The 10,925-nt window shown below is 45.3% G+C and overlaps 2 protein-coding genes across 2 annotated transcripts; one reads left to right on the forward strand and one right to left on the reverse strand.

The window, feature by feature from the left end:
• Positions 1–2,666: 2,666 nt before the first annotated feature.
• Positions 2,667–7,544, forward strand: LOC109481131 (tubulin alpha-1A chain-like). Its single transcript, XM_019783623.1, has 5 exons — positions 2,667–2,770; positions 3,408–3,630; positions 5,566–5,867; positions 6,185–6,876; positions 7,217–7,544. Exons 1-5 carry the CDS (start codon positions 2,768–2,770, stop codon positions 7,350–7,352), a joined length of 1,356 nt encoding a protein of 451 aa, XP_019639182.1. The 5' UTR covers positions 2,667–2,767; the 3' UTR covers positions 7,353–7,544.
• A 1-nt stretch (position 7,545) lies between these two features.
• On the reverse strand, positions 7,546–10,172 carry LOC109481129 (uncharacterized protein DKFZp434B061-like). Its single transcript, XM_019783620.1, has 3 exons — positions 10,051–10,172; positions 8,621–9,763; positions 7,546–8,300 (listed from the first exon to the last, which is right to left on the reverse strand). The coding sequence occupies exons 2-3, from the start codon at positions 9,748–9,750 to the stop codon at positions 8,048–8,050; spliced, it is 1,383 nt and encodes a 460-aa protein (XP_019639179.1). The 5' UTR covers positions 9,751–9,763; positions 10,051–10,172; the 3' UTR covers positions 7,546–8,047.
• Between the last annotated feature and the right edge of the window lie 753 nt (positions 10,173–10,925).

Consider the following 10,925-nt stretch of genomic DNA (forward strand, 5'->3'; position numbering starts at 1 on the left):
ACGGAGAGAAGGTTTCGTTGTTGGAGCGCGAAACCTTCTCTCCGTGCCCGTGGCAAAAACTCCCTCGGCAGCAAATCGTCCCTCGCGGCCGCATATCACTCGCGTCGCTCAGAGAAAAAATAATGCCGACGCCCAACAAGACTGCGAAGGAGGCTATAGAAACAGTACGTAATTCGCAAGCAAACAAAAAACAATAACCAACAGTGTCATGGTAGAGCCTACATAGAGGCTAAATGCAGTCGACGTCTGCATATGTTCCACACGAAAGTCAATAAAGAATCCCATATATGTTCAAGCTAGGGTCTTCCGTGTTGACATTGTTCAAACGCTGCCAGCATGATTGCTTGCATAAGGCTAAATGCTATAATTCATTATGTCACTTTCAAGGGGAGTTGCTTGGAAACTCGTGAACTTTTTAATCACAGGACTGTGTATTGAAAATAAAAAAGTTGAGCAAAGTTACAACATTATACGTGAAAATAACAGACAACGCCATAGAGACAAACAACTACCGTGTCCAGGTTACTATCGGCCTTATGGAGGACAGTGTTTACGAAAGAAATGGAAACAAACAGTTGACAAACCCAAAACAAACAGGGATGGCATTTCAGACGCTGCAACCCAAACAATAAAAGTTAAAACATTTCCCCTTCGGTCATTTCAAAATGGTATAGCCATCTGAAAAACGTAGCTGTTACAACATGGCAACGCAAGTTTATGGTCAACAAGTTAAAGGCTGGTGACTACTAGTAAGTTAACGAAGAGACTGCACGGTATTGCTTTACTCAGTTTGCTTTTTTTGCTAGCACATTTTCCTCATATTTTTATAGTCAATCTACCTTTGTACAACTGGCGGTATTACGTCATACACATTTTTCATATCTTGAACATTCATTCGTACTTTTTTTTCTAATTTTGAGCCATGTATAAGTTACTGTGATATCTATGGAAACAGAGACATCAATATGTGATCAATAATAAAATGTCCGTCCCTCTGGGACTCGGTGACCTACGCGTGTATACAAAGTCCTGCTTAAGGCCCGCCTGGTCCGTCGTACGATGATTTTTTTAAACTTATCGTACGACATTGAGGACATTCTTGGGTCAGTCGTGGGTATGCTGTACAAGATGAAGTTGTCTTGTGACGGAAATGTCGCCGTAAAGGCTTGTCGGTGGTTGGTCGGTGTTGCCTGTCTACCCTCACTGAAAGTCGTACGAGAAAAGAACTCGTTCCACGAATCTGACCGCGTCCATACCGTAGTAGCCTGGGTGCCAGACGCTGGCGTTTCAGATCATAAGCGATAGATTTCCGGGGGGTAAAAACCCTAATGTCCGCTACAAGAGTATCCGCCCAAACCCTTTTTATCTTTCAAGGTAGCAAGGAGATAGAGCCAGGGTGCCGACTCGGGGTAATAGCGGTGCGTATGGCTTCTCTGGCCGAAGGGATTCTAACTCACGGTAGGGTCTGGTACCCAGGCTATACCGTTGACAAGGAAGTAGAAAAATCAATTATCTCTACGGGCGTAACCACTCAACTTGGCGGGTTCAGTCGCAATAACAAACGGTTTCAGTACTATTAGCAGTACAGAACGGCCTAAGCGGAGTGGTTCTGTACGTGACGTGACGTTGACAACACGCCTTTTATTTGCCGTGTTTACACGTCAACCTTAACCGGACAAATGTACACATACACGGAGCATGAGTCGACTCGTAGCAACAGGCTGCTATAATAAAATCAACGCCTGTGTTGAAGAAAATAAACAACGAAGCCGTTGCCAATATAAATACAATGTACTACACCGCGGTGATCGGTATTCTTTACCGCAGAACTTTGTGTTGTCCGTCTCCCAAGAAGACAGCATTTTCGGAAAATGTTTTCAGATTTACTAAAGTCATTCAGATGAGTATACGAATAAGCGTATGCGTAAAAAACCTGACTGGTTGACACAACACTGAACACGGAACTAGAGTGTTTGGGTTGTACTGTATCTTCTGCCTAGATCGAACTCACATCCTTAATTCATATTTAATATTCTGTACAGATATCTATTAGTTTCTCTTCTTCATACAAGAAACTCAAAACCGTCAATCTCTCAAAGTTATAATCCCTTACATCTGCAAAGCCATTCATTCGCCTTCGAATGGTAAACCTTTTTCACGTACATGTAACGTTACACTTATATTTTCAACTTCTATATAGCCTTACCGAAGTGCTTTACATATCCACAAGAGACAGACGTAGTTGTATTATCTTTTAAAAGAGGAAGGAAGCGGGCTTTAGAAACTAAGAGAACAATCTGACTAAACGGTCTACATTCAGAACAGATGGAGACAGGATTGGATACAAAACTGGCGATTGTTGATCGGTTACGCCATGTTTCAAGTAGGATAATGTTTCAGAACACAACCAGGCGAGCACAATAGTTGGGTCACTATAGCGATACGTTCAATGGACACTTGTGACAAAAGCTTGGACCCAAGCAACCACCGCCAAAAATAACAGCAACCGTGTATCACAGTAAACCTCACACGGGGGGCGTCATTTGGTATCCAAGGCACAAAACAGGGTTGAATGTCGTCTGCGCCAATCAGCGCGCAGTTTGGTGATCACGTGACGGTGAGAATAAAAGCGCGGGTACCGGCCCCCACCGGCTCAGTTCCCGAATACTCGTCAGCCCCTTGAGCAACGTCGAGTACTCAGCGTCCAAAAAAACCGCGAAAATCTTCGCCTCTTGAGGTCATCTTCGTAAAACACAACTAAACCAAAATGGTGAGTACATTTCAGACAATATCTGAGATACATTTCATCAAATTATGTGTATAAAACGTTATTGAATTCAGTGTAGCTGCAGAGGAGAATACATGTACCCCAACAGACGATGTGGCCTCTTTTCGATCGTGGTATCAATTCACACAATCTTTATGGATGTACTAGTCTCTATTATATCACCCCAACGCCGAAATGATGGCACCTCTAGTGATAGTTATTGTGTAGTTATATCTCTAACATACTGTAGGCGCCATTCTTATCAGAAAAATAGAATCAGTCATATTTTAGCGAAATTTTTTGTCGAAAAGTGAAAGCTTGCTGTGCCAATGTGCCATAGGATGTTCATGTTATCTCATAAGGCGCTCTGTCACACTTAAAGGCCACGTACTATATAAAGAAACGACCCCCGGAACGTTGCATCATGTTGCTGCGTGACTGACATAACAATGAAGTTCCTACATTTTACAAGACGTCGTTTTCATTGTATTTTATCAATATATACATCACAGTTCTCTAAAATAAGCTTTCAAAAATATGTAATAAATAGAAATAAAGGTTTGTGGTATTTTTCATCAGATGAAGCTGTTGTCTTTTGTAAAAAAAAATAATTGTTTTGTCGTTTTTTTTTCTCCCGTAGCGTGAGTGTATCTCCATCCACGTCGGCCAGGCCGGTGTTCAGATCGGTAACGCCTGCTGGGAGCTGTACTGCCTGGAGCACGGCATCCAGCCTGATGGCCAGATGCCGAGCGACAAGACCATCGGCGGTGGCGACGACTCCTTCAACACCTTCTTCAGCGAGACCGGCGCCGGCAAGCACGTGCCCCGTGCCGTCTTCGTCGATCTGGAGCCCACCGTTATCGGTAAAGAGTTAACCAGATACGTTACAAAAATCCTAGGAAATATATTAGCCTCTGCGAGGGAGATGTGAGCTACACTAGGAGGGGAAAATCAATATTTTTTCATCATAGGAAAGAGACTCAGCGATCAAAAAGTAGTCGAGTGTTTTTTACATTCTAAGCAGGGCCTAAATCACATAAAGAGCAGGAGTTAAAAGAACAACCGGACGCTCTTACAAAAAATAATGTCAAGCATGTAGCGAAGCACTAGTGAAAATCAGTGCCAGGCATTCTCGTCTTTTCTATTTTACTTCGATGTCGTCAAGGAGGTTATAGAAATAAGTTCGTCCGAAATTTAGCCAACTATCGTTTATGAAATGCATGCATTCAAACCAGGCTGCCGTTACTCATTTGTTTTACCCATAACAAGTGCAAAATAGGCTTTTTGTCGTGATATAAACAAAACATACCGTTGCTATGTTGGCCAATGCTTTGCATTGCAACGTTCACACATAAAAAAGCTCTTAAAATTCCAAACTTTAAAAGACCTACAGGTTTGAAAAGGAAATACAAACACTCCTATATAAGAAAAGCATCATAAATTTCTGCCAGGATACGGTTTTACGAAAATTCTGAAGTAAATTGACCATCATTTGTGTACAAAAACAATTTGAGTATTAAACATACTATTTCTAAACCCTTTTCGTTTTTTCAACAAGTATGTTTATACCAATATGCATATCTAGGTCCCTTAAATTCCTCTACACCCAACAAAAGCCAATAAGACTGCATAATGCAGAAATTTTGTAGTCCTTTTGATAGGATAACAGCGCGACGTCTTTGACAAACAGATCACAATGGCGGTTGCACACCTTGTTTGTAATAGGAGGTACACTTTTGTCTGGGCGAGACTTTAGCCACTGTTTACCATAGCGTAGCGTGTATATAAGAACCTGTGGATAAACTTTCAAAGCAAACTTTGTCCCCTTTGCAGGCGTGTAGCTTTTCAAAGCATTGCGCTTTTGTTTGTCGGGACAAAAGAAAGTCCTGGCCCCCGTCCTGGCCAGGTCTGGCCTTAGCAACGGTTTTCTTTGTTTTGAATGGCGCTGAACCGTTACATGTAACGTAACATTTCACGGTCGTGTTTTGGAAGTGTTGTTGTCGTGTTGTTTGTAACGAAATGTGAAGAACAACCTTTCCTTCATATCGGCTTTGGTTATCAGGCCATATTTGTCAAAAACAGAATTTCTAATCAATGTGAACGACGAAAAAACGGAATGAAAACATCATCACACAGATTTGAAAACATATCCTGACTTATTTTAATTCACGAATCAAAGTTGACGATAGTTCTCATCTCTACTTGCACTGACTTTAGACAAGTTGAATATCAACGGAGTTAACGTAACACGTACACATACCAATAAACGACATACGCGGCATTCCAAAGATAGCCTGCTCAAACTCTTTCAAACGTGACCAGAGTTGTAAAACGTATATTCCCTATATAAATCTCCACCAAAGTTATGACCTAGGATATCGGCTCTATCAGTTTGTAATGAGAAACCGCAGCGTGGTAGAGAGAATCGATGGTATAACTGCCAGCACTTTGCACACGTGATATTTCATACTGAATACAGTTAGCTTGTATGACCTTTCTACATCATAGATCAGACCCTTATCTGATTTTGTGCCGTGTGAGCTTCATTTGAAAATTACTTGGCGGCTAAATGTCACATGATGTTATTGAGAGTCGGTCGTTAAGGAAGCGACGATTGAGGAAAAGTACTCGAAGAAGCTTTTCATGATAAGAAGAATGAGAAACGCCCAAGACATCTAATAATGGAATGTCAAAACATAGCAACGGATGGGAAAGGTGATTTCTTTTGCTACTGTGATGCTCTGTATTTTATTGACTTTACACTAATATTTCTTATATTTTCTTGTGTCCTCCTGCAGATGAGGTCCGTACCGGTACCTACCGCCAGCTGTTCCACCCCGAGCAGCTGATCACTGGCAAGGAGGATGCCGCCAACAACTACGCCCGCGGCCACTACACCATCGGCAAGGAGATCGTGGACCTGGTCCTGGACCGCATCCGTAAGCTGGCCGATCAGTGCACCGGTCTGCAGGGCTTCCTCATCTTCCACTCCTTCGGTGGCGGCACCGGGTCCGGGTTCGCCGCCCTGCTGATGGAGCGTCTGTCCGTGGACTACGGCAAGAAGTCCAAGCTGGAGTTCGCCATCTACCCCGCCCCACAGGTGTGTGCTCACGTGTTTATATAAGCTTGACAAATAATGGCCCGGTCACATGCGTCGTGCGATTGTCGTACGACCGAAAACTGGCGGTCTCCTTGGATAGTCGTGCTTGTAAAATTCACCTGTCTTGTTACGGAAAAATCTGCCTTAGAGCCTGCTTGAAAATTCTGTGAAAATTTTGTAAAACCTCAGCTCAAGTCAATATACATGGAACATGTGTGACGAAACTATACATTCGCAGACCATTATGGTTTGTGACCATAGTTCTATAGTCTATGTATTGGACCAGGTATCTAAGAGTATAATATTGTGTCGCCTAGGTGTCCACCGCTGTGGTAGAGCCCTACAACTCCATCCTGACCACCCACACCACCCTGGAACACTCCGACTGCGCCTTCATGGTCGACAACGAGGCCATCTACGACATCTGCCGCCGTAACCTGGACATCGAGCGCCCGACCTACACCAACCTCAACCGTCTCATCGGCCAGATCGTCTCCTCCATCACCGCGTCCCTCCGCTTCGACGGTGCCCTGAACGTGGATCTCACCGAGTTCCAGACCAACCTGGTGCCCTACCCACGTATCCACTTCCCCCTGGCCACCTACGCCCCAGTCATCTCCGCAGAGAAGGCCTACCACGAGCAGCTGTCCGTTGCCGAGATCACCAACGCCTGCTTCGAGCCCGCCAACCAGATGGTGAAGTGCGATCCCCGTCACGGCAAGTACATGGCCTGCTGCATGCTGTACCGTGGTGACGTGGTGCCCAAGGATGTCAACGCCGCCATCGCCACCATCAAGACCAAGCGCACCATCCAGTTCGTCGACTGGTGCCCCACCGGCTTCAAGGTCGGCATCAACTACCAGCCTCCCACCGTGGTGCCCGGCGGAGACCTGGCCAAGGTGCAGCGTGCCGTGTGCATGTTGAGTAACACCACCGCCATCGCTGAGGCCTGGGCCCGTCTGGACCACAAGTTCGATCTGATGTACGCCAAGCGTGCCTTCGTCCACTGGTAAGATCTCCTTTTCTTATCTTTTCTATTATCATATGGCCAAGATTTATTGACCAATCAGGAGCCCACATTCGATACTAATTGTGAGGCCGTAATCCCTACATGTGCGCTGAAGTCGTTGGATAATTCGGTGATTATAGCAAGCAGACCTTATGACACCTTAAACACCTCGGTTTCGGACATTAGCCCTTTATTTAATCACAGAACCAAGAAATGAAAATGATGATGAGTGTATCTCCTACGACATAAGACACATAGCATTAGTTTTTATGCCTTTTTTATCGTTTTACTTGTTTTTAGTTTTAAAAGGTCTAACATAACCACCCATGTGTGTTTGCAGGTACGTCGGTGAGGGTATGGAGGAGGGAGAGTTCTCCGAGGCCCGTGAGGATCTGGCTGCCCTGGAGAAGGACTACGAGGAGGTCGGAGTCGACTCCGTGGAGGGTGAGGGTGAGGAGGAGGGAGAGGAGTATTAAACTCCCCATCCACCCATCCAACAACAACAGAACTCCGCCCTACACCAGCAACAGTGAAACTTAAGCTACAAGCCGCTACATTCCATCATTAGAAAGATGACATGAGTCCGGATGTGGATAGTAAACATCAAGTGATAAGTAATTGTGCTTAACGTTTTCTGCTGCTGAAATAAAATGTGCCAACTGCATGATGAAGGGTTGTGGAGTGTTTCATTTTAATAGTATGTCCTTAATTTTTTCAATAAAAGGCAACTAGCATAATGATTATGAAATCTGAAAATTAATTCATTGTGAAATAGAGTATGTGACAGCTATCCCTCTCGTGCTAGAAGTACATGTAGTAGTAATTTTAAATCTGGATCTCATTTCTGCATATATGCATTCAAAGGACAGCAAGACGTTTTAAAGTAAAACAATGCACAGACAACACACAGTAAGAGAATATTAATTAGGAATGAAGAAAATAGTGTAGTATCCGTCTGTTAATGTTGACTACAGTTAATGTTGAGCGGACAGTGTGATCTCTGATACATTTTAAAACAAATCTGCACACCTGCACAAAACACATATCCTGTACCAGAATCTTAAAAATACAAATACCACATATCGCGGCCAAATACAAACTGAATTTTGACCTCAACACACACACATTACTGTCAAACTTGAAATGGCAACACATGACCATTCATTTAACTCTATAGACCACTATAATGCCTCCTAGCGTATCGGCAAAGAGCTGCACCGGGACAGTCCGTATCTCCACTGGCCGCCCCAAGGTCCAGGTGGCACTTCAGGTCGTATCCCTGCCGTATTTTCCCCATCTCCACTCCGCAGGCGATCAGATTTTCCCCGGCCTCCCGAGCCGCTGCGGTGGGCGTTCTGCTGTCGAAGTAGCCGAGGAAGTTGATACCGAGTGCGAAACTGTTACAGCACGGGACATGAGCGCCACTGGAAAGGGAAAATAATGCATATTATTATATCAAAGGCCTTCATTAAAAGCCTTCGCAAAATTAATAGAAGGGAAAATGTGTTCATCGTTAGATTAATGAAACTTACTTGTTAAGTGTTGGTTTTTACGGCGTTATAAATACATTTGTAATTGCCAAAATATGCGTCCTTTTGCAATTAGCGTTAATTAGTTTTGATGATAAATGAAGTTTGAACTTTTTCAAACGTTTCCATATTTGATATTGTAATTAAAGAACTGTATAAAAAATCAAGCTTCTATTTTTTTTGCTATCTTTAAAATGACGCAAGTATCAACTGACCTGTAGTCCCAGCCACGCCCTTCGTACACGTTGCCGAAGCCGTCGATGAGGAAGTTGTAGCCGATGTCGTCGAAACCTCTGTCGAAGTGGCCCTCTTGGATATCTTGTACTCTTTCCCTGTAGTCAGCCACGCTGGAATAGCTCCAGCTGAACAGATGTCTTAGATAACCGTCACTGTGATGAATGACAACCCTGCTCGGAGGATTGGCGAATAAGGTGCGTTTCTTCGGCGGTCTGGCGCCCCAACCTCCCCGGCTGACCATTTTCAGTTTACTGCATTTTGAAGGCGGAGGAGGCGTTGCTTTAGGAGTAGTAGTAGCGGGTGGAGTAGATGCAGGTTTAGTTGTGGACGGCATCTGGGTGGTAGCAGCCGGGGTGGTGGGGTCTGGTAGACAGCATCGCTTGTTTTTGTTGCTAGGCCCCGTACAGCTTCCGCCTCCCTCGTGGTACCCTCTCGGGCAGGACCGCGCGTCGCTCCGGCAGACGCCGCCCTTCTCTCGGCACAGGGGCTCCTCGTGGGGCAGGCAGCAGACTCGTCCAGGCCGGTCGGCGCAAAGACCGCCGTGGAAGACGTAGCGACCAGGGCAGGAGTAGTCCCGCTCTTCGCAGTACCCTCCTCGCTCTTCGCAGCCCGAGTCTTCGTCGGGAGGCGTCGGTGATGCGGCGGTCGGGTCGGGTGGCGACGACGGGGAAGCCGACGGGTCGGGAGGGGACGACGGTGACGCAGACGGGTCGGGGGAGGAACTCGGAGGCGCAGTCGACGGGTTCGGACTGGTGGAAGGCCCGGGGGAAGTGGACACTGGAAGCGTCGTTGTTGGCTCTTGAGTTGTGCTTGTTGGCGGCGTTGTAGCCTCGGTGGTAGTTGTGGTGGTAGTGGTAGAACGGGGCGTGGTAGTCTCGGGCTGCAGACACAGCGTCACGCACGTGGACGAACAGTGGAAGCGATACCCACAGGCAGCACACTCAGGCCGCGTGCATCTACCGCCGCACCGCGAGGCGTACGCACAGTACGGGCAGTATGGACAAACCTTCCGCCCGCCTTGGGCCAAGTCGGAAAGGGCTCTCTGCAGGAAGCTCTGTGCAAGAACACAAGTTGGGACAAGAAGGACTAAGAGGTACAGCACCCTCATGGTGAAAAGTTGCCTGTGGAAAAAAAACAGAACACAATTATTGTTAAAAGATTAAGGCAGTCAATTACGAGTGACAATTTCAGTGAAGGGTCTTAAGCTTGTTGAGTATCACAATCCCTGGAAAGCAAAAACCGTAAATGTTAACACTTCTAAATATACAATAAGCTTGAAATCCAAGCCAGTTCAGCGTCATGTGGTTAAGTATTTCAAGTTAACTACACTATAATTCAAAGCAAGCAAACTCATCCAAAAACAAAACTTAGTTTGTAACGTACAAATGTAACCACTGACAGATCTTACCTTGGCCCTGTTTGCGGCAAGACTTTTCAAATCGCACAAGCGGTTTAAACTACCGCACAGATAGGCGCCCCAAAGTCAGCTTCTCCAAACCAGACTTGTGCACTGCCCTTTTATACCCGTCCACTTCCTGTTGTGTACCTTTACTCCGATAAGAAATGACCACATCATCGAAACGTAGTGGATTATTTTTTTTACAGAAACCAGGATATCACAGGAAGTTAAAATATTGTTCAGCTTCCTGTGCTCTCCTTGGAATAAGCAGTCCATGCATGGCAACCACGTCTGCAAAACCAACTTCCTTTCTCCTTCCATGTGCGATACGTTCGGGACCGTTTCTTTATCATTCTGTCGTCGGCATCAGATAAGTGCTTGGCAAAGTTCAATGGGCACGCTGCCAAGGACCAGGCGGGCGTTTTGGCCTTGTCACGGGTAATGCAAACAGCAGGGAACCGAAAAATTAACTTTTAGAAATGAGACATTTAATACCAAGAACGGTCAATAAAAACGTTATTTACCGAGGCAAAAAAACAACTTTGCAAGGAATTATCCCACACTCTGCCAACTCAAGACGCCCGCGGATTTTTGCGAAGTATGTGGGAGTGAGTGTTCTTGAACAAGCTGTGACCTGCAATGCTAGAATAGCTAAGCGCAGCATTCCATTCAAACGGCTGTTTAGAGATAAGGACGCCCCTCTATTTGTTCGATGGCAGTAGACTAGTGGCCGCATTTGTACTTAGTCAAAACTTTCATTGCTTCAAGGCCAACGGACTTAAGTGTTGTTGTATATGTATGAGTGTGTCTGTTTCTGTACTGCAGTTTCTGTATATTCTGCAAGAGGGGGTGAAGTCTGCTATCTCAACATAGCTAAGAAAAAA

The sequence above is a fragment of the Branchiostoma belcheri genome, unplaced genomic scaffold (genome assembly GCF_001625305.1).
Source record: "Branchiostoma belcheri isolate BF01 breed outbred unplaced genomic scaffold, Haploidv18h27 scaffold54, whole genome shotgun sequence".
NCBI classification, from domain to species: Eukaryota; Metazoa; Chordata; class Leptocardii; order Amphioxiformes; family Branchiostomatidae; genus Branchiostoma; species Branchiostoma belcheri.